The sequence below is a fragment of the Poecilia reticulata genome, chromosome 4 (genome assembly GCF_904066995.2).
Source record: "Poecilia reticulata chromosome 4, P_reticulata-male-v2, whole genome shotgun sequence".
NCBI classification, from domain to species: domain Eukaryota; kingdom Metazoa; phylum Chordata; class Actinopteri; order Cyprinodontiformes; family Poeciliidae; genus Poecilia; species Poecilia reticulata.
In genome coordinates this window covers 8897364-8917846 of record NC_088833.1, presented here as the reverse complement: position 1 = coordinate 8917846, position 20483 = coordinate 8897364, and the positions used below count along the sequence as shown (strand labels likewise).

Sequence of the window (20483 nt, the reverse complement as noted above, 5' to 3'; positions counted from 1 at the left end):
TTTCACGTCCCCAGTGGGATTACTTGCTGGCCTTGTGTTATTACCGCTCCTGTGATGCGTTATTTTTGCTGTTAGGATAGATTGACCTCGTAGTTCAAGCACAAATGGCTGCCATGATTCTTAAAACCAGCTAAGTGTATAGATACGCACCTAACCAAAAATACCTCCACTCATTACCCGCACCATTGTCATGTGATCAAACACCTTAAAGGATGAGAGACGTGTAATTGCTGTCAGATTTTGGCACAGCATTATGTTAAAATGAGTGTTATCACTCATTGGATGGATGGGTTATATTTCTATAGTCTGATCTCGCGGATAGAAGACGTATAAAGAAGATATTGGGAGATATTGTTGGAAACATCGTTAGTTACATCCAGCTGCTTTCCACCACCTCCGCCTTTCCAGTCGAGCAGAAACACGGGATAGAAAGTGGGAAAAAAAAAAAATCAGACACATCGCAGCTCATGTATTTATATATATTCTGCCTTCGTAAGGTGCTGCCTGTGTTAAAGCCCCCAGTGAACCCTGCATGTCAGTTTGTCGGTACATGGCTGCCACGTCTTGCAAGCAGCCGAAAGCAAAGGAATAAATCATGATCTTACATCCATGCGCCAGTTGACTTATTGCTGTTTTGTGACCAGAGGTGAATGGCACCGCTGTTTTTAAAAAGCCAGTTGGTGGTGGTGCAGGGGGCGGCAGCCAGCCGTGTGCAGCCTTGTCATAGGCCCGTATAATAGGGGTGCATCGGCCCTTCTTCTAACTAGTCAGTAGGGAGGACCCCACCACCACTGCCGCCGCCCCCCCACCCATGTCTTTCATCTACCCAGCCTCCCCCTCCAGCCTCTGCCCTGCCTATCGGCCAGCGTCGGCTGACAGCAGCCCTCTCATCAGGCTGTCAGGCCTATGCTAACAAGGAGCTATCCATCCACCGTGCCCTAGAGTGCCAGCTGTCTCCTGGTTTCCAGCTTTTTTCCTCTGTTGTTCCTCTTCTCTCTCTCGCTGACTTCTCTTTGCCTCTCCCGGCTCTCGCTGTGTTAGTTATACTTTCCCTGTGACATATTATTTTCTGTCCATCTGTCTCTCACTCTCTCGCTACACCTCTTTCTTTCTGACATCGCCTTCCTCTTCCTGGGAGTCCTAATGTGTCCTTCAGTTGTTGGGCAACTGCAGAACATTGGAACATCCTCCCCCTGCATCCCCCTCCCTCAGTACCTTCCTCTGCTTGTCCTCGATAAACTTCCCCTTCCTCGTGTGTCCTGTGCGTTGTTGGTGGGACTGTTAATGCGCATGTGTTTTTCCTTGAACAGAGGATACTGGGGTACACTGAGCCTCCCATTGTTGCTAGGAAACAGTAAAAAACACTGATCATGTGACCAAATAGTTAGGAGGAAGTCATCGTTTATTCAAGTGTGTGAAGGTAAGAACCTCATGGGTAAAGTGGTTAGACTTTGTGGTGGTACTGTGTGTTTTCCAGGCATCAATATCAAGTAACTGTTACCTTCAGTTTTTTATAAAAATGATAGATGGATATATCAAATATGACTTGAAAGAAATTTGACTTTGTAATTTAATGCCTTGAAATTGAATCTCTGTCTCTTTAAAAACTCTGCTCTTTCTGAAACTTCACTTTCAGAAAGTCATCACAACGTCGCTCCTCTATTAACTTTTTAACAAGCACTGAGAAGTACTTTATGAGTTCAGTTGAAGGCCCAGTCCCACCAGGTGTTTGCTAATTGCTGCTGGCTAGTCTGAAGGAGCTGAGTGGGGAGAGTTATAGGGGAGAGCTGCTTTTTGAGGAGTAAATAATGAGATGCGTCTCAAAGGCGGCCCTCGGTTCACCCAGGTGTTTTGCACAGCTAAATGGTTGCCATTGGAGATTCAAGGATTTCTCAAACATGAATGAAAGAATCACAGCAAAACTACAGGCATGTTTTTGGTGAATGCATAACAATTACATGATGTGAAGCTCAAAAAAGTAAATTTAACATAACACTGCCCTTTTAAAAAAACATTTTTCACTCTTGAAAATGAATTTAGTCTATCATAAGTTTCCTAAGAATTGTATTTTGACTATAACAGATAATTAAAAATGTGTTTTATGCTTCAGTTGTGCTATGTATGAGCTCTAACATGAGGTCATAAACCGAAGATAAATTTTAGCTGTGGGCACAAATAAAGTCAACATTGTAGTTTTGGTTAAGTTGAGCCGCTAGCATGACCAACTTGCCAAGGATTCAGTTCTAGCGCTTGGGGTCGAGTTGGAGAAGAGGGTTATGTTCTGTGCGTGCGTGAGAGGGAATACAGTTCAACTTACCCCATACAGCGGTAAGCTGAACTATGAAACAACTTTTTTAACATGCTATATTATCAAAACTGTTATGTTTCTGATTGTTTGAAGGGATGCACAACATCATGAAATATATGTAGATATACAAGTTACAGACCAAACCGAAGTTGCCTTTGTGTAGTGATCCTAAGTATGAAAAATGGCTAATTTTACCACAGTCCCCCCTATTTGCTCTTGCAGGTGTTTGCCCCTCATGCCTTCTGTCTTCCTGTGTGGGAGGCCTGGTGTTAGCGGCTACATGCGCCGCCCTGCATGCCCTCTACTTCTCTCCCAGTGCAACATACCCGTGTATGTGCCCTTACGAGACTTGACATCAACGTTTGTCAACACGGTGGAAAGCAGAGCATGCATAATTGGTGACTTAGTGCATAGGAGAAGAGAGGGAAGGGCCAACGCAGCGATAAAGTAACAGGATAAACGAGGAAGAAGAGAAAACTGTAACTGATACCAAGAACCTGGGCAGCTGTATGGCCTGTTTTTTCTTTTTTTTCCAAATCTGTTTTATAGTTTTCCCACAGATAATGATTAGGCCATTCGATCACATAAATATGCTTTCATCTTAACTATTCCACTTTAGTTCTGGGTTTTGCCGCTTTTAATGGTTTTATTTCCAAGATTGTCCCTTATTTACCATCAACTTTGATCAGCTAACATTGTCACCACAATGTTTCACAGTGGGCATTGCTAGGGGTCATTTAGTTTTAGTTTTTCTTCAGACATTGTTTTGCACTTTCTTCCTCGTCTGCTGTTTTCCCTGTATGACGTCTTTTGAATTTCTCTTAACAATTCAGCATTGCTGCCACCAAAGCCAGATTTTGTGACTGCATGTTGTCCTGCTGACAGATTTTTTTTAAACATAGTTGTCCTCTTGAATGTTTCTCTGATAAAGATTCTGCATTTAGGTGCATCAGAGTAAACAGGGATGAAAATGAGTACACACAATTGTCCGATTTTCAGTTGCAGCAAATTTTAAAAACCATCTATTATTTTCTTTTGACTTCACAATAAAGACAAAATGGAGGTTTGTAATGGTAATGTGATGAAATGTGAAAACCTTCAGTTTGTATAAATATTTTTGCAAGGCACTGCAGGACTGAGTTTGGGAAATGTGTGGGGATAGAGTTGGAAGTAAAAGGCTAGTTGAGGAGAAATGAGCGTTTAAAGCTGGTGTGAGAAGGTCAAGAGCAGCTATGTTGATACCGTTCCTCCTGTCAAATTAAATTACGCCGCCTGGAGCAGCAGCCGGTTTCTTCCGCAATCTGTTTCTTTACAGTCGAACAAGTCCAGTAAGACACTTCAGGACGGAAAAGCAGAGTATATTTTATAGCTTTTAAGTCCGCTTTATTGTTTATCCCAAAATATGTGAATTAGATTCAGCAATTTTATGTTCCTTCAGCAGCCAGTAAAGAATAATGATGGGTTTTGAACATGTTTGCTGATATGTGAGCTGCACGAGTTCAATGTGAGGACATATTATAGGATTTCCTCACAAAGCAATATAAAATAACACTTAATTATGCATAATTGTGAAGGGAAACGTAAAACTCATAAGTGTGACTTGAAATTTTGAACCTCCTTTACTCTGATGCTCCTCAATAAATTATCAGTCTGTATGTGTGCAATTGAATCTCGGTGCAAATCTAGCTGTTTGGTGTAGGCCACATTGTCCATCGACAGCAATAATGACCAAACACTGTCATGGCAAATTTTATTCTATTTTATTTATTTTTATTTTTATTATTATTAGAACAAAAAAAAAGATCAACACAAGTATACAGAAAAACAGTAGACGCAATGTCCATCCGTACCACAGTCAGGAGTTATTTACATCAAAAAACAACATTTAAATTGCGGTACAAATTATATTTTGGTTGCCTTGAGTTAATTGAATCTAGACAGTAATTTAAAATATGAAACCACAAAACTAAGGGAGTCGGTGACCAGTGATTTTCTGGATCTCAGCCTGGAGATCAACATTTAAAATAACTAGAATCTTATTTTTTATTGCTATTCCTTCCTTGTTTTCAAGCTCTTTATGCAGAAATATATTTTATGTCAACTCACTCAGAGAGATAAAAAAAAAAAGTGAGATGAGAAAAATAGATGCTTTTGAATTTGGATTGATGGAGAATTTTAAAGCAGAGATATCTTATAAAACAATATTCCAAGCTTACCCCACTTACCATACTTTTTTCAAAAATGGAAAAAGTATAGTACAGCTCTAAATCTATGAAGACAATAGCTGTCCACCTAAACTGAAAAGTAGGATAAGTAACACATTATTTAAAGAAGCAGCTAAGAAGCCCAGGGTGAGTCTGGAGGAGCTGCAGAGATTCACAGTTCAGTTGGGAAAATCTCTTAATGGGACAACTTTCTTTTCTTTACAACTGTGGTCTTTATAGAAGCGTTGCAAGAAGAAATCCTGTGTGTAGTTTGCCACAAGACATGTAAATGAAGAAGTTGTTCTGGTCATGTCGCTTTGTGACCTACTTATAAATCTGTGAGCAGAAACTCAAACTCAGTCGACATCTTCTATTGTCAATTGCCACCTTCAGGTTTCACAATCCCATAGTGGAACATGATGGTGGCAGTGCCATGCTGGGGTGATTCTTTTCGTCAGCCAGGACAGAGAAGCAGGAATCCTGGAAATAAATCTCTAACATACAAAGTTTGAGACTGAGGTGAAAGTTCACCTTCCAGAACAACCCTAAACCTACAGCCAGAGCTGCAGTTTGTATCAAAGCATATTGATGTGTTAGAATGGCACAACCAAAGTCCAGACCTGAATCCAAATGAGAATCTGGGGCAAGGAAGGGAAATTGACATTCACAGATACTCTCCATCCAAGCTGACTGAGCTTGCACTGTATTGTAAAATAAATAAATAAAAGTTATAGATGTGCAAAGCTGGTGGAGACATATCCCACAAAACATGTAGCTGTAACTGCAGCAAAATGTTGCTTTGCAAAGCGTTGGCTCAGGGTGGCTGAATACATATGAACACTTATCAGATTTGTATCATTTCATTTCCATTTTACTAGTATGCTTCACTTCAGATTTATCTATTTATGAAATCACAATAGAACACACTGAGGTTTGTGTTTGGGACGTGAAAAAAATGGAAACAAATTGAATAGTTGTGCAAGGCATCAATAATAATTGCTACACATGCAGATTCACTTTACCTTTTGCCCATTTGTTTATGCAAGTGTGTTTGGATGTAAAATTTTAGAAATGTATGTGTATATAGAATTTTTTTCCCCCTGAAACATGTACTACATTCAGGAACAAAGAAGAAAACGAGAGCTGCTGAAAATTGGAAAGACATTTGATAGCAGCCAAGATCGCCGATAACTGTGCAGAAATCTTTCTATTTGTTTTTATGTAATTTACACTTGTGTTCATTGCTGTAAGTGAATATTAAGTAGGTTTTTTTGTGTGTATTGGAGCTGCACAATACCTTGAATCGCAGTTGTCATTGCAGTTTTAATGTGTGAAACTTCACAGGCCCAAAAGACTGCTCGGATGTGATATTTGTTTTTTTATTATATTTGAAGTGTCATGAATTCACCCTCAGCATGCAAAAAGATACATTTAATCAGTTGGATGGAGGTTCATTGTGCCTAATCTCCAAATGCAATGTGAATTTTAGCGGCTGAGATGTTTAAGATCACAGGTGTTGGGGACATTGTGATGATTTAAAACAATAATGAATAAAGTTTCTAATAACTTATGGAAGCAAAACCTTATGAGACACTGAGCTGTTTGCTGCTTGCATCAAGTATGAAATTAAACTGGATTTACACAGCAGGTCTTTATGCTCAATTTCAGTCGTTCATGTCATTAATTAAACCTGACCGCAGTGAGACTTGTGTGTGAAAGATTTATGACCCCAAATCGACCCACATGTGCAGAATAACAACGATGACGTCACACAGCAGCGCGTTCTTTATGGAAGTAATATGCCGTCTGTGGATCGATTTTGGAGTTTATCCAGCAAAGAAAGCCGAAAGTTTCGTTACAAGATCACAACACAAATAAAAAAAGCAACGGATTTTTGTGCAGCATTGACTGCAACTTTTGTAGAGTTGTTTGTTTAATGTGTAGTAAGAGCCAGGAGTGAGAGTGGAGCGATGTGGTTCAGGGACAGGCTTCTTTTCCAAGTTCAGAATCATAATTTTCATACATTGTTTACATCGATGACATGAATGTCAGATTAAATGCACCATCACTGTTCAGACTGAAGACACTTTGAAACAATGGGATATGTGTCCTAATTAATCCAACATATGGAAGTGGCACAGATTGGAATTTTTTGGGGTGAAAAGATCAGAATCGGGCCGATCAGAATGTGGTGAAAAAGCTGAATATGGGTCACATTTGAGCAAAAGAAAAAAGAAATCTCATTTGGGCTACATTTGCCTGTTGTGTGAATGTTACCTTAGAGTTGGAAATTGACCAACTGGTTTCTGAATTCTCAGTTTTAGCTTGGCTTCCGGTTTCAAAGTTTGCATTCATGTTGTCCTTCTTTACTCCTTTTTTCTTCACCAACTTTCCCCTCCTCCCTCTCTGTTCTGTCGTTCCGTCCCTCCGTCTGTCCCCCTTAGCCCCCGTCCGTCCTTTAGTCTCACTGAATGGGTCTGCAGAAACTGCCGTTCGTTTGGCCACTTTCCGCCTAAGCCACAGCACACTAAAAAGCTCTCAGGGCAGAACCAAAGACCTTGACTGCTTTTTGAAGCAGGCTGTCGCTGTATAATCGGTTAGCTTCTCTCAGCGGAGGGGGCAACACACACACACACACGCACACACACACACACACACACACACACACACACACACACACACACACAGCATAAGAGGCAGGCAGCCCCTCATTACCGGGCAGAGCCCTGGTCCCTGAGGACTGGACCCAGCACCTAATCCTGTATTTGTTCTTGGGGACTGTATCTGTGATTCTCCATTGAATGGAATATTAAGCACCCAGGTCTTTTGTGGAGCGTGTAAGCCATTTGGCTCCACTCATCTATTATTTATCAGCCTGGCAAATATTTTATCAGCCTTAGCCTCTCGTGACCCACTCTCATGTGAAGCTCTCCTCTAAATGAAGAAAAAACGGGGGGTTATTATTTTTTTTTTCCTTTTCAATTTATCTCCCGTTTTACTTTTTGCCTCATTTGTTCTAAAACCTGGACAAGGACACAGGGATTTGTATTAATCTAAGAGTTTTGAGAAGCAAATATGTGAACTATTCCTGTGGAGTTCCTTCCAACTTCCTTTATCTAAGGAAGCACACTGTTGCCTCCATCGCTTTGTAGATAAGTAAAAGAGGAGCGTAATCTAGATTTGCGTTATAAATCATAATCCAAGTTTCGGACTCCCTTTCCCAGCCAGCTCCCCCGAGCCCAGCCACCCAGCCTGAGCCGGAGCGAGACAGAGACACAGAGAGAGAGAGAGAGAGAGAGAGAGAGACTTGTTTTCACTTTCAACCTGAGAGTAAATCATGCCAGTTGGGGGGCTCACCTTGAGGCCTGGTGGAGATAATTGGAGTTGGTTAGCGAGGTGTTCTGTGCCATTACCTCCTGGTACCAGCGAATGGCTGGGGCTTGTCTCGCACTCCCAGAGGAGGAATACACCCGCCTGTTGGCTCCTCACTCAGCGTGCGTGTGTGTGCGTCTCAGCGTAGGTCCGCAGGCAGATCGGTGACCCCTCTTCATCACGATTTAATGGCCCCTTACTAGACGGAAGAAGGGTGTGATAGTTTTGATAGCCCTTCTTTTCGCCGAGCGCACTCAGTTCAGCTTATTAATATTCATCGCATTGATTTATTTTCAGAATTAAAAAAAAAACAAAAAAGCAAAGTGTTTGCCAAGAAATTAATCCTGACAGGAGTGTGGCATTGTTGTTTCATTTTCAGACAGCAGGAAGCAGGAATATGCATATGCAGATACACAGAGCAAGACACCAATTAAATGTTGATTAAGTCTTAAGTATTGTGGGACTCTGTGTGTGAAAGACAATAAGAAAGAAAATCATTGCTTTTTGTTTGCCGGCTGATATGAAAAATGAATGCAGTTAAAACAAACGGAGGAGGGATGGGGTGGGGGGTGGGGGGGGCGCACAAACACATGAATGCTTCTTTTCTTTCTTAGATGCCTGAGCTTCATCAGAGGGTGTATTTGGACGCCCCCCACACCCTCCTCATCTTTTTCTTCATCTCTTCCTCCGGCTACGGTTGTTTTCAGCCACCGCGCTCTCCGGCTTTTGGCCGGTCAATTGTGACACTCTGCGTGTCAGCGAGCAGGGGGGGTCTCTTGGTAGCTGTGCGTGTGTGATAGTGTGTGTCCGCTTCACACTTTGGCTGTGAAGCTGCCGCGGTATAACGCCGGCTGCTGCTGCGGGGGTCCCGGCGGTATTGGCCTAGCCCGCAGTCTCTCTTGGCTAACTCATGTTTCATTCTTTGGCAATTTGCCCTAATGAAGTCCCGCAGGAGCCCCTCAGACCTCTGTTCTCTTTCCATATTTAATCATGTTATTTTAATCTGGGGGATGAGCTAACGCCTCTGTCTCCTGCTGTGTCTCTCTGTGTATGTGTGTGTGTGTGTGCGTGAGTGTGTGTGTGCTGCAGGTCATTACTATTGCTGAGTTTTTGTGACATGTCATGTCAGGAAAGGAGGGGGCCGCTTGCTTTAAGACAATGGGAGACGATGACTTTAATTCTGAGTGTAATATTGGTTTGACAATGTAAAAAGGCTCTTTGAAAAGCAGTGTCATCCTTACATGATGCGGCTCATTATTTGTTAAAAACGAGGTTAATTATTCCATTTTTTCCCCAGTCATTTCTCAGTTTTTCTCAGATTTTTATGGCTGCTGTCAGTGCTGTTTTAGCCTTTCTTTTGTTGTCTTTTTTTTGTGCAGGTCACAGCACAAAACCTCTCTTCAATAGAAATACTCTGACTTCATTGTTTTCTCATTTTTAATAGAAAAACAGATTTTTTTTTTTTTTTTTTTAGATAAATCAGTACAGAGCACAACACTTTAATTAAAACAAATGTCGTCTTACATTAGGTCAAAATATTTTCCCCATTTTATACCGATCTCTTTTCTCCTCTGTTGTCTCTTTCATCAGGGTCAAGGAAACATCCAGCCTGCTTGTTTAGCTTTTATTTATCATCTTAATTTTTCAATGAGTAGCATAATTACAGGCACCTCTTAGTAAGTTATAATATCATCAACAGTTAAATTCTGTCAGTAATTTCAAAATGTGAAAGATTTATATTTGGATTCATTTTACATAGCAACATCTATCAGTTTTATTTTTAACACATGTGGCTCAAACAACTGCGAATGACTCACTGACTCCAAAGAGCAAATAAATTTTGTCATACTGGTGATATTTTTCTAAGGTTTCCCTTAGACATTTTATTTCATTTTTTTTATCTCAGTGAGATATTACGTTAAATAAAATAAAATAATTAATTAAAAAGGAAAGTTAAGTGGAAGGAAAAACTGGTGATCACAGCCTTGAGGGGACTCTAATGCCAAGCCCATCCAAGAGTTTGGAGGAAAATCGTAAGATCTGAAGCACAGATTGAGTCGGTGTTTCAAGAGCAAAAACACAGACACATCCAGGAAATGTGCTGAATTGGGCTAAGGAGACAAAACAACAAGAATTTATCTTTTCAGATGAAAGTAAATTTTGTATTTAATTTGGAAATCAAAGATCCCAGTCTGTAGGAGGGAAAAATAGCAACTTGATCTTCCTTAGCAAATCAGCAAGTCCACATGCCTCATTGATGCAGTAATTCCTGCTAAAAGAGCCCAGATAAAGTATTAACTGCATAAAGCACAGCAGATCAACACACTTTTCCCCCTCTTTTTTAGCTGATATTTCTGTCTGTGAAATGTGTATTTTATTTGGTCTTCTGTAATATTTAAACCAACTGAATTCTGGGATTTCATTCGCTGAAAGCTGAAATCATCTAGATTCACAGAAAGAAAATGCTTAAAAGGTGTTTGTGTCGTTTCCCATTCTGAATGACGGATTAAAACAAACAGTCAATGATATCATTATGTATTGAAATGAACATGTAAATCTCTGAAATAAAAGCATGTTTTATTAAACTAGATGTTGTTAGTAATAGTTGCTGTGGATTTGTCGTGTTTGTAACAGTGAGAAGACATTTCTCTGTATGTAAAGTTGGGCTGACGGCGACCCCTCCTGTCTTTCTCTGTGTAGTTAACTGCATGCGTCCACGGTGCAGCGGCTTTGCTCTTTCCGATGTACTGGCAGCACATCTTCATCCCGGTTCTGCCTCCGCATCTTCTGGACTACTGCTGGTAAGCCCGACAACCTCTAAAGCACAAACACAATCATTATCAACTTAAAGAAAATGTTTCTGCTGCTCTATATTTTTTTGTCCTTCTTTTTCCACCCTCCTCTTTGCTGTCCGCGTCTGATGCTGGACCTCGGCATGCAGACGTATAGCCGCACACACTGCATCATGTGCAACAGTTATGCATCGGTTTTAGCCACTAAGATATCCGTGTTAAAGCGTTGCCACACATGTTCACACGCTCTCCCACTCAGTCTTTGTGTTCTTGCGCGTACGCCTTCTCCAGCAAGGCTCCGCACATAATGAACGGACCAGATCACCTTACTCTATATTTCATGGCAGCTCTTAGCGGCACGCTCTCATCATGGTCCGAACTCTCTCAGGGGTTCATTACCTCCCTTCCAACACAAATCCAGCAAATCTGATTGGACTTGATTGAAACTGAACGGAGAGCAGAAGTAGTGTCTACAAAATCTGCATGCTTTCAGGTTAACTTTTTATCAGTGCAGACGTAGCATACATGTGTTGACGTCAGCATGGTTGAATGGGGTTGCTTGCACGGTGCGGAGCGTTTCCAGGAGGGACGGATCATCTCAGCGAAACTATTCTTCACTGACAGGGAAATGTGATTTCCATCACTCTGCAAAGACTCATCGTTACCTTATTAAATGACGGGGTGTCCTCCGTTCCCTGATGCAATAACTAAATTACATTAGATGTTCTGTGTTCCTCTACATTACATCTGAAATTCTGTAAGTCAACGCTGGGCATCCAATGAACACGACAGGCCTGCCTATTTGTTTTTATTCTGTCACTTTAAAGTGATTACGAGCTTTTGGTTTATAAATCACTCTGACCAGAAACATGCTAAAGTGTTTCTCGTCAGTCAGAAACACTTTAGACTGACCAGTCTAAAGTGTGTTTCTTTTAGAAACGCATCTAAAAGATGTTCCTATCATAAAAGATGTTTGTTCCTATCTAAAAGATGTTCCTTTTAGATAGGAACATCTAAGAGGCCTCTTCTTTTTTTTTTTTTTTTTCCAAACCAGGAAACTTTTTCATGATATTCTTACACAGGAATGCGGTTTAAAAAGAAAAATGAAAAATCGCATTGAAAGACAAAGTTTAAAGAATAATGGTGAAAGTGAAAAAGAAACTGCGAAATGCAAAAGGCATTTTAGAAATGTACCGATATGAAAAAGCCAACAGTTTGTGTTTTCAGTGAATTGCTTCCAGTGCTAAGAAACATAAACAACTAGGTGCAACCCAGCGAGTTAAAATATTATTAAAATTGTATTTATTTAATCTTATTCAAAAATTCAAACTCATGCATAACTTGTATATTTTACACACAGAGTAATGTATTCCAATCTACTATTTTTGAATATCACAGTTGATAAAAAAAAATAAATGTGTTTCTCACAGAATAGGAATATTATTTATGCAACCTATAAAAATGTTTCAAATGTCTTCATGTTCTATACAGCGTATGCGCATATTTATGGTTTGGGCTCCTTTTGCTTGACTTCAGCTCTTATACATTGTTGGGTCCGGTGTCTCATCTTCCTCTTGATAATTAGGTCAGATTAGCTTTGGTGGCCAGTCAAACCGAACGTTCCCATAGTTACGAAACCAGATATTGGTGCTTTTGACCGTTCTTGCAGGTGCCAAAACCTGCTAGAAAAGTGGTAACCATGACGAGCTTGAAAATGTGTTGATATATCGCTGCTCCGACTTTGGGTTTGAGTAGACACAGTGGACCAACAATCATGGCTCAGAAAAATCATCATTGTGGAAACTTCACATTGATCTTAAATAACTCGTCATGTAGGCCTTGTCTTCAAATCTGAAGCCACCAAATTATCGATTGGGCTTCGCTAAGTCCTCTCAAAACTACATTTAGCTGTTACTTGTGCCCTTCTTTTCCACCATATTTTTTCTTCTCACTAATTGTCCATTAATATTTTGGGAGGCAGCTCTCTAGAGGCTGATCTTCTTTGTGAAGGGCGACAGTGACTGTCTTGCACATACCTGTCAAGTCACTGTTGTCTTAAAAATAAATTTTTATTGGTCTAATATTCTAAGAAACTGAATGTTGTTTTTTTTAATCATCTTTAACAAAAATACTATTTTCTGAGCGTTACTTCCTTTCTTTTTGTTCTAATCCTGGAAACACGGAGTGAAAAGGTTGAACCTGAACAGCAACTCTGAGATCTATTCAGGGCCTAATCCCTTAATTACTTCATAAGCCAATCACTGTGCTTTAGATTTCAGAGGACCTTTAAGATAACTATAATCACATTTAGTGATACTGTCAATTTTCTGAGTTAAAACATAAAAAAGAGAATCTCTGAAATACTTCTTGGAATACGATCAGTCATTTACCAGCTGTCTCTGAGGAGATTCAAGTTGCCTGATCAACTTTCGTTGCTGTCTACGTTTTTAAACTATTTTCTATTCACCCATTAGTGACAGCAGTGTGTATTTTTCTGTAGAGGTAGGAAAAGGGAAACGGCATTTATTGCACCTGGATTCCATATAAATATCTCCACTGTTCTGAGGGCCTTGGATATAAAAAGGCTTGTTGCTGCCTGTGACATTATCATGTTATGACATCCTGATATAGGAAAGAATCTACACTTCAGATTATTTTTCGGGTCACGTTTAGTATTTTGTTCTGTGTTAAGTATTGGCTTAACATAAATCATCTTCATTTTTGATGTTTTGTATCCAGTCTGGATTATCAGACAAGTCTTTGTAATTCTTTGTAATTAAAATTTAAGTTTTTATCTGTAAAAACATTAACCAGCATGTAGTTAGAAATTGTTAATTATATCCTTTGAAGTATAAATGGGATTAATCTATTCTCCCCTTTTTTGTTGCATTAACATCTGCTACCTCTATCAAAGTACCTGCAGTATATTCTGTTTTTATCTTTTATATATTATTTTCCTTAGCAAGAAAAATCGGACTTGGTCAAATGTAAAAGAAAACAGGAAATCGGTTTGTGCCTGGAAAAATCCAGATCGGTGCATCTCTTATTTATGAATTTTGGAGAAAAGCAACAGATCCATACATTGAAGACACTTCAATCTTTAGTTATTTAAATTTGTATAAAATGACTGAAAGGTAGATGCTATTTTTCCCTAATAAACGTTGCGTCTGTATACACCACTAACAGATGTCTTGTACCTTCTACATCCTCAGTGCTCCGATGCCGTACTTCGTGGGAGTTCACTATAGTCTGCTTGAGGTATGTTATCAAATTAGTTTATCCATGCATATGCTATAAATGTTAATGCAAAAACATAAAGATGCTCCATGAACGTCCAGGGTTTTGAAAACGAGGGTTGAAATGTGCGAACTGTGAAAACTGATTTTGATTATTCATTGCTAATCCAGATGTTTTGTTGAACTTCGGTGTCGGAAACAAATGACAACTCAATTCTGAGTTTGTGTCGAATATTTATGAGTTAATTCATCATGAATTAAACAATGCTACTTTTAAAAATCCCAACTTTTTACACTTTCACATCTTTTTCATTTTTCTTTTTTTTCTTTTTTTTTTGTCTGTTTCTGCTCCGTCTACTGCTTGTGTGTGCCTTGGCTTCTGAACCAGAAGTACAGAAGGCAGAGACAGAAAGGCAGAAAAAGCATCTGCAAACAAAGAGCTTTTCTTCTTCATTGTTAAACCCTGTGTTGGTTGGGGAGCAGGCCGTCATCAGTGCGGCTGTTTCATGTGAACGCATGACGCAAGAGCGCACACATTTTTGCACTCGTGTGCGAGTGTTAGTTTCTAGGCGTGTGCGTGCGTGTGTAATTGCCTATAATGTTATGCACACGTGTGTTTAGGCGCATGCGTGTGCATGTGTGTGTGTGTGTGTGTGTGTGTGTGATAGTTGTATGACAGTTGCGGCAGTGGCAGTATTTATCACACTCTGCATCCGTGACAGACCTTCTTTCCGCCACTACATAATTAGTCCAGATCAGCATGTGAGCCTCCGCTGCACAGGCTGTCACAAAAGTGACAAACTAGAAATTCACACACTATGCTGCCTCCCACCCCACTCACACACATGCACACACACGCACACACACCACACCTGCCCATATCCTTCCTGCACCACACTGAAATAATTGTTGAATTTGTCGCCATCAGGATGCGCTCGGCACAGCACAGCATCGCTGGGTTGTTGTTGATGCATGATGTTTCTGGTTCTGTGGAACGCGCGCTTAGAGTCCAAATGTTTCCTCTCAGCCCCATTCTTCATTTTCCATGTGTGTGTTATAGTATAGGTGGTCTACTTTAATTTTTTTTTCTCCTTTCGCAATTTTTTATTGTTAATTATCAAGACATGTGAGACTTTATTTGTAGTGCTTGAAATAAAAGACAAATTCCTTATTTGTGCACAAAACCTTGACCAATAAAACTGATTCTGATTCTTAATTTAGTCTGATTTATGTCCAGAATATGTATAATTACGATAACCCAAAACAGTCAACTAATTTAAATAGATTTAAACACAATTACATGCATTCCGATTGTAATTCAGTAAAGTACAGTGAAATTCAGTTAATTTGGGTGAAAGTTGTCTTAAAAGAGAAGATTTTTTCCCCTTTAAAGATTTTATTTCTTTCCTTTTTCTTCAATTTTTTCGATCATCAAACATATTTGAACATAAACAAAATGCAGTTTTCACATTTGAATTACTAAAACAGTCACCGTCACCCAAAATCTGACAAACAGTTGTGATAACTGTGAATGAGTCTTGCGGCCTCCTCTTCTTTTAATTCAGCCACTTTTTGAGCATCAACGGCCTGTTTGAAATCAGCATCTAAATCTGTGCATTTTTATTCTTTCTTTGAGCTTTTCAGGGATATTTATGCTGGCATATTTTGGATCATTGTCCTGTTGCATAACCTTATCACACTTGACTTTAAGGTGACAAGCTGATGGAAATGGAGCTCTTTCAAAAAACAGAGCAGAAATCTTAGTTTTGTCATCCAGCAACACAAAACCAAACTAACACCATCATGTTTCACTGGAGGCATGATGTTCTTTTCTGAAGTTAGTTTTTTTTTCCCCAGGATGCAACACACATCACAGATCATTTTCTTTTCAGTCCTCAAGATCTTTGTTTGCCTATGTTGGATAGGTCAAAGTGTAATTTTGACCTTCCAGCTCGTTCTCAACATTGACTCCTACTAAACCTTAGACATGGTGTTTTAACCCTTTTCAGACTGATAGATGTCAATGTCTCATCTGCTTTTGAACGTAACTACACCGGGGCATGATGTTGTTCTTTCTGATCTATTAGCCTACAGGTTCTGTTTAAGTAACTGGTGTAGCTGAAGCAGTAAACAAAAAATATGGGCAATCTCATGTAGTTTATTCACCAACAGTGGGGGATGGATGGCTATTTTTCCTTTTGACGAATTAAATTATCTTTTGGAAATTTATGATGAATTTACTTCTGTTATTTTATATTAAAATGTGAACATTTAGTTGTGATTTATTTAGTCTCTGTAATACATAAAAGCATCAAGCAGATCTTGTATGTTAATGTAGAATTATGCCGTTTAGGAAGAGCTTTGGACATTTTAGACAAAAATATTTGTTATAGAAGAAAACTTATAGATTATTATCTATTATTAGTTCTGCTAAAATGAAGACCACTTTAAAAGCTCTAGTTTCTGATATTTTCCTCTTTTTTGATATGTTGTTGAAAACATTTTTTGTTCTATAAATTAGTGACAAGCTTTATCCAAAATTAGCCTCCAAAAGTGGCAATTTTAAGTATTTATTTAAAATGACAGATTGTCACAATTTGAGGATTGATTCTTTCATAACATGAAATTATTAACAAGTTCATAAAATAATAACTTTATAACACAATGTTTCACGATTTAACTTGAAGAATTTTTTTTTTGTGCCAGAAAACCCCTGATTTGTTGCAATAATCTGCATGTTCCATCTCAGCTTTCATGTGTCTCGGGATGTTCTCCCTCCAGTCTTTCCCTTTGCTGTTTGTTTCAGGTGATCACAGAATCATTCCTCATTAAGTCGAGTTTTGCATGCTTGTGCTGGGACTCAACAGACAGTAGAATAAGACAGACACACGCAGTTCCAGTCGCTGCGTTTTTCCAAACTCGATATGTTGTGAAGTTTTCACTCTGTCCACAGCTGCTGTAGATCACACTGCACATTTTGTCTTGCAGAGGGTTCGCAGTCGATCACTGGAGGATGTGGTCATTCTGAATGTGGACACGAACACCCTGGAGACCCCGTTTGATGACCTGCACAACCTACCCAGCGACGTGGTGAGAAACACACGACCGTCTCCAGCATCTCAGCCTTTTATTGTGTCATTCCACATGCAGCACATCAAGGTTATTTTCCCTCTCTCCTCCCGACGTAATCTCGCTCTCACATCTCTGCCCACATGTGCGCGCAGATCCGCGCGCACACCCACATCCAGAAACTTGTCAAAGTACAGCTCTGTCCCCTCCCCACATCATTAATGACTGCAGCTCTGGCTTCTCAGATTGTGGCTGTCTAAAGTAAACTCCCGTCGCGTCGTATGACGCTTGAAGGCAAACAGCATTCCCCGACCATCAGAGGCATGTGGGAAAATGTGAAACTCCCTTCCCTTCATCTTCATCCATTCTAATCATTATTTCACAAAGTCTTGCGTTGCTGCCTGCCCACTGGCACGTTTCTGAGAGATAGGGGGAGGGAACGAGGCAGAGGAAAGAAAAGAAAAGGCAGAGATGGGTGATTTTGTAGGGGGGGAGAGAGTGGGTAGAAAGGGTCCAATTACCAGTGTGGGCAGTGAAGCCACCTGCCAGCGCATCGTCTCTTTAATTAATGGAGCGCTGACGCTGGTCAGTGCTACAGGAAGCATCGCCGTGGCGTCAGGGTCACTCACACTTTTATACACACATCCACAGCCACGAGGAAACAACACATGCGCTCGTCTCCCCTGTCTTGGTGGAAGCAGGAATCTGTTTGTTTAGTTGGTCTTCACAGTGTGTGTATTAAAGCTCCTCTGTGAGGCGCTGGGATCCCAGCTGAGGCGGTGGATGCACTATTACCCACGCTGCTAACAGCATACGCTCAGGTTCCACTGCCTACTGGACTCCTTCCCCCAGCAGCACTACATAATTCAACCCACTGCCCAGCAGACCCCAGACCTGCTCACACTCCCACACTTCTCTGGTTCTCCTGATTTAGCACTGCTCTGCCAACATTGACTGCTAGCGCGTACGAACGTCTCTTTACCTCGTGAGTTCTTTTCTCCACTTTATAACATTTTCTGCCGACTTTCAATCCTGCCTGCCTGCCTGCCTTATTGCTTCCCCGGCTGCTCGGGTTTCATGGCACCTGTCTGCCTACGTGTCTCTCTCGCAGTACTTCCCGCCAACCTGGACGTCTCTTGCACCCGCTGTTTGCTTTCTCATACTTCTCTGCCTGTGTGCCTGTCTGGCTGCAGTACCGTCTTCTCACTTCCTGCCTGCTCGCTTCTCTGCACCTGGGGACTGGAGCCCTAAATTAAATTGCAAACTGAGTTTGTCATAAAAAGAGTGGAGGCTTTTGAAAAGCGACAGAAGCAGAGAGAAAAGCCTTTGTCTTTTTTGCCGTGTGATAAATTAAGTGGCAGGCTCAGTGCCTTTTTCGCTTTGATCCCCTGCTCACCAATTTTTCTTGACTAATGACAGAACATAGCTCGCATATCATGTCAAATTACAGCACCTGAAACAGAAACTTTGCTGGCATTAATATATTTATCGGAACAAATTGTTGTTGTTGTTTTTTTATTCCCATACAAGTTTTTTTTCTCCCTCCTGTCTCCTCTTATCTATTCACAGAGGCTAGTAGATTAATAACAAAGCGAGCAGGTACTAATTGAGTGGAATTCCAGGTCTCTTGTTAGTTAGCTTGTTAGTGATGAGGACATGCCACATGGCATTTGATGTTAGTGTTTCCACACAAGGAGATGTTACAGGCATTGTGCTGTTTACTGAACTGGGGCCTGATTTCCTGATTAATGCCGAGCGCTTCTCTGTCTGCGCGTCGTTTCTTAGCTATTAAAAACCGCTTTTTATTTCTCTCCAGTTCTCACTGTAACAGCGGCTACTTAACACTCTAGTTTATTCAGAGTGAAGCCCGGGCCCTGAGACCTAAGGAGTCGCAGCGATCCTCACTCGCAAACCCCCGGCGTCACTTTCTAAGAATATATGCAGCACGGCATGAATTAAAAGGTAAAGGCTACAGGCAAAACGTGTTTGTGCTTTAGGTCCAACTGTGATGGAAAACAAAGCACCTCTGATGTTGATTTAAACAAACCTTTAGAGATCCGTGTAATTACGGCAGCGCAGGCTGTGAGCGCATGTGGACTTGGTTAGGCGGCCCGGCTGACCAGTGGCCGTGCTTTTAGCAGGTTCAGAGTTCACAGTTGTCCTGAATTAGCCGCTCCCTTTCAGACGGGACCCCTACCCCAGCTCCACAAGTGCCCGCCCCATAACGGCCTTTTCTCACAGTTTCACACATAATATTTCACATTTATTGACTATTACAAATACTAGTAAGCTGGTAGCGGTTCCGTTTTGCAAAGGAAGGCTAAATCTATTGAGAGAGTAATTATTAAGGGGTGCCAAAGGAAGCCGTGATCTTCTGAAATGAACTTTGAGAATTAAATTACTGATTTTTCATCTATTATTATTATTATTATTACAATCATTCATTTAAAAAGAACATAACCAAAAGGAGCAGGAGAAAGCTAAATTATTGTTACATCCAACCCTTTCTGTTAACTTCCTTTTTTTAATTCCCTGTTTGAGTCACACATTTTATTTTAATCACATTTATACATGTGCATACCATACATTACTTAATTTCTACCGACATATATCCACATAAATGAACAAAACTATAAACAGTAATGAAGCTCAAAATTTTTCATACCCCTGACACGTTTAAAGTAAGATTTTAATTTTAATGACATATGTCTTCTGGATTCTGAATCTGATGGAGAATGTGTGGAGTGATGTAATAATTAGGGAGATGGCAAAGAGTTCTTCCCACCTCACACACTTGGAGCTAATCACCACAAAGGAATCATCGAAACATTTGTGGAAACCTGGTCAGCAATTATGTGTAAGAGTTTCGTAGCTGTGATCCCACAGCTACAGAGATTTATCCATTGGTTATTGAGAAGGGTATAAATAATTTTCAACATGCCATTTTTGATATAAAACGTAAATGAAACCATCAGTTTATTTTTAAAAATACATTTCCCTTTAGATGGTTTCTGGAAAGGCTTGTCTCATTTTATATCAGGGACAACTTCTTGGTTGAATGACATTCATTTTAAATCTAAAACTAATTAACAAGCTGTTCTGTGTTGCATATTTACTGACCGTATGAAAACCATTGGGACTTTTGGGGGTCAAAGCCCAGTCAGTACTAATGCGGTGGAGCCTCTTTGGCCAGGTTAGCTGTTGGCTTTAGATGTATGGTGTGAATTAAGTTTTGATTAAGTGGAGGGTTTGGAATATACTGGTAATGTTTAGTGTTAGCTTTAGTGTTTGGATTATGCATAAATGAAGCAATACTATGTCCTAATATGGATAGAAATACAAAAACGTGTGTGAATGAACATATATACTTAGGCACTTGTGGAAACAGTGAAACTTTAAAACAGTCTTCAGTCAAGCTTGAGAGTCATTTAGGGTCTGCAGTTCATCCATTCTGCATTTTAGCTCCACATCTAGATTAACAGAAGCATTTTTACATTATATC

The 20483-nt window shown here is 40.2% G+C and overlaps 1 protein-coding gene across 3 annotated transcripts in view; it reads left to right on the top strand.

The window, feature by feature from the left end:
• The window catches only part of dennd1b (DENN/MADD domain containing 1B), a 139393-nt gene that overhangs the window by 70341 nt on the left and 48569 nt on the right, over window positions 1–20483 (top strand). For all 3 annotated transcript variants that reach the window (XM_008406565.3, XM_081606163.1, XM_008406566.3), the window contains 3 exons: window positions 10585–10685; window positions 13889–13934; window positions 16901–17002. In XM_008406565.3, coding sequence (XP_008404787.1) covers window positions 10585–10685; window positions 13889–13934; window positions 16901–17002 — 249 coding nt within the window. The remainder of the gene's footprint in view (window positions 1–10584; window positions 10686–13888; window positions 13935–16900; window positions 17003–20483) is intronic.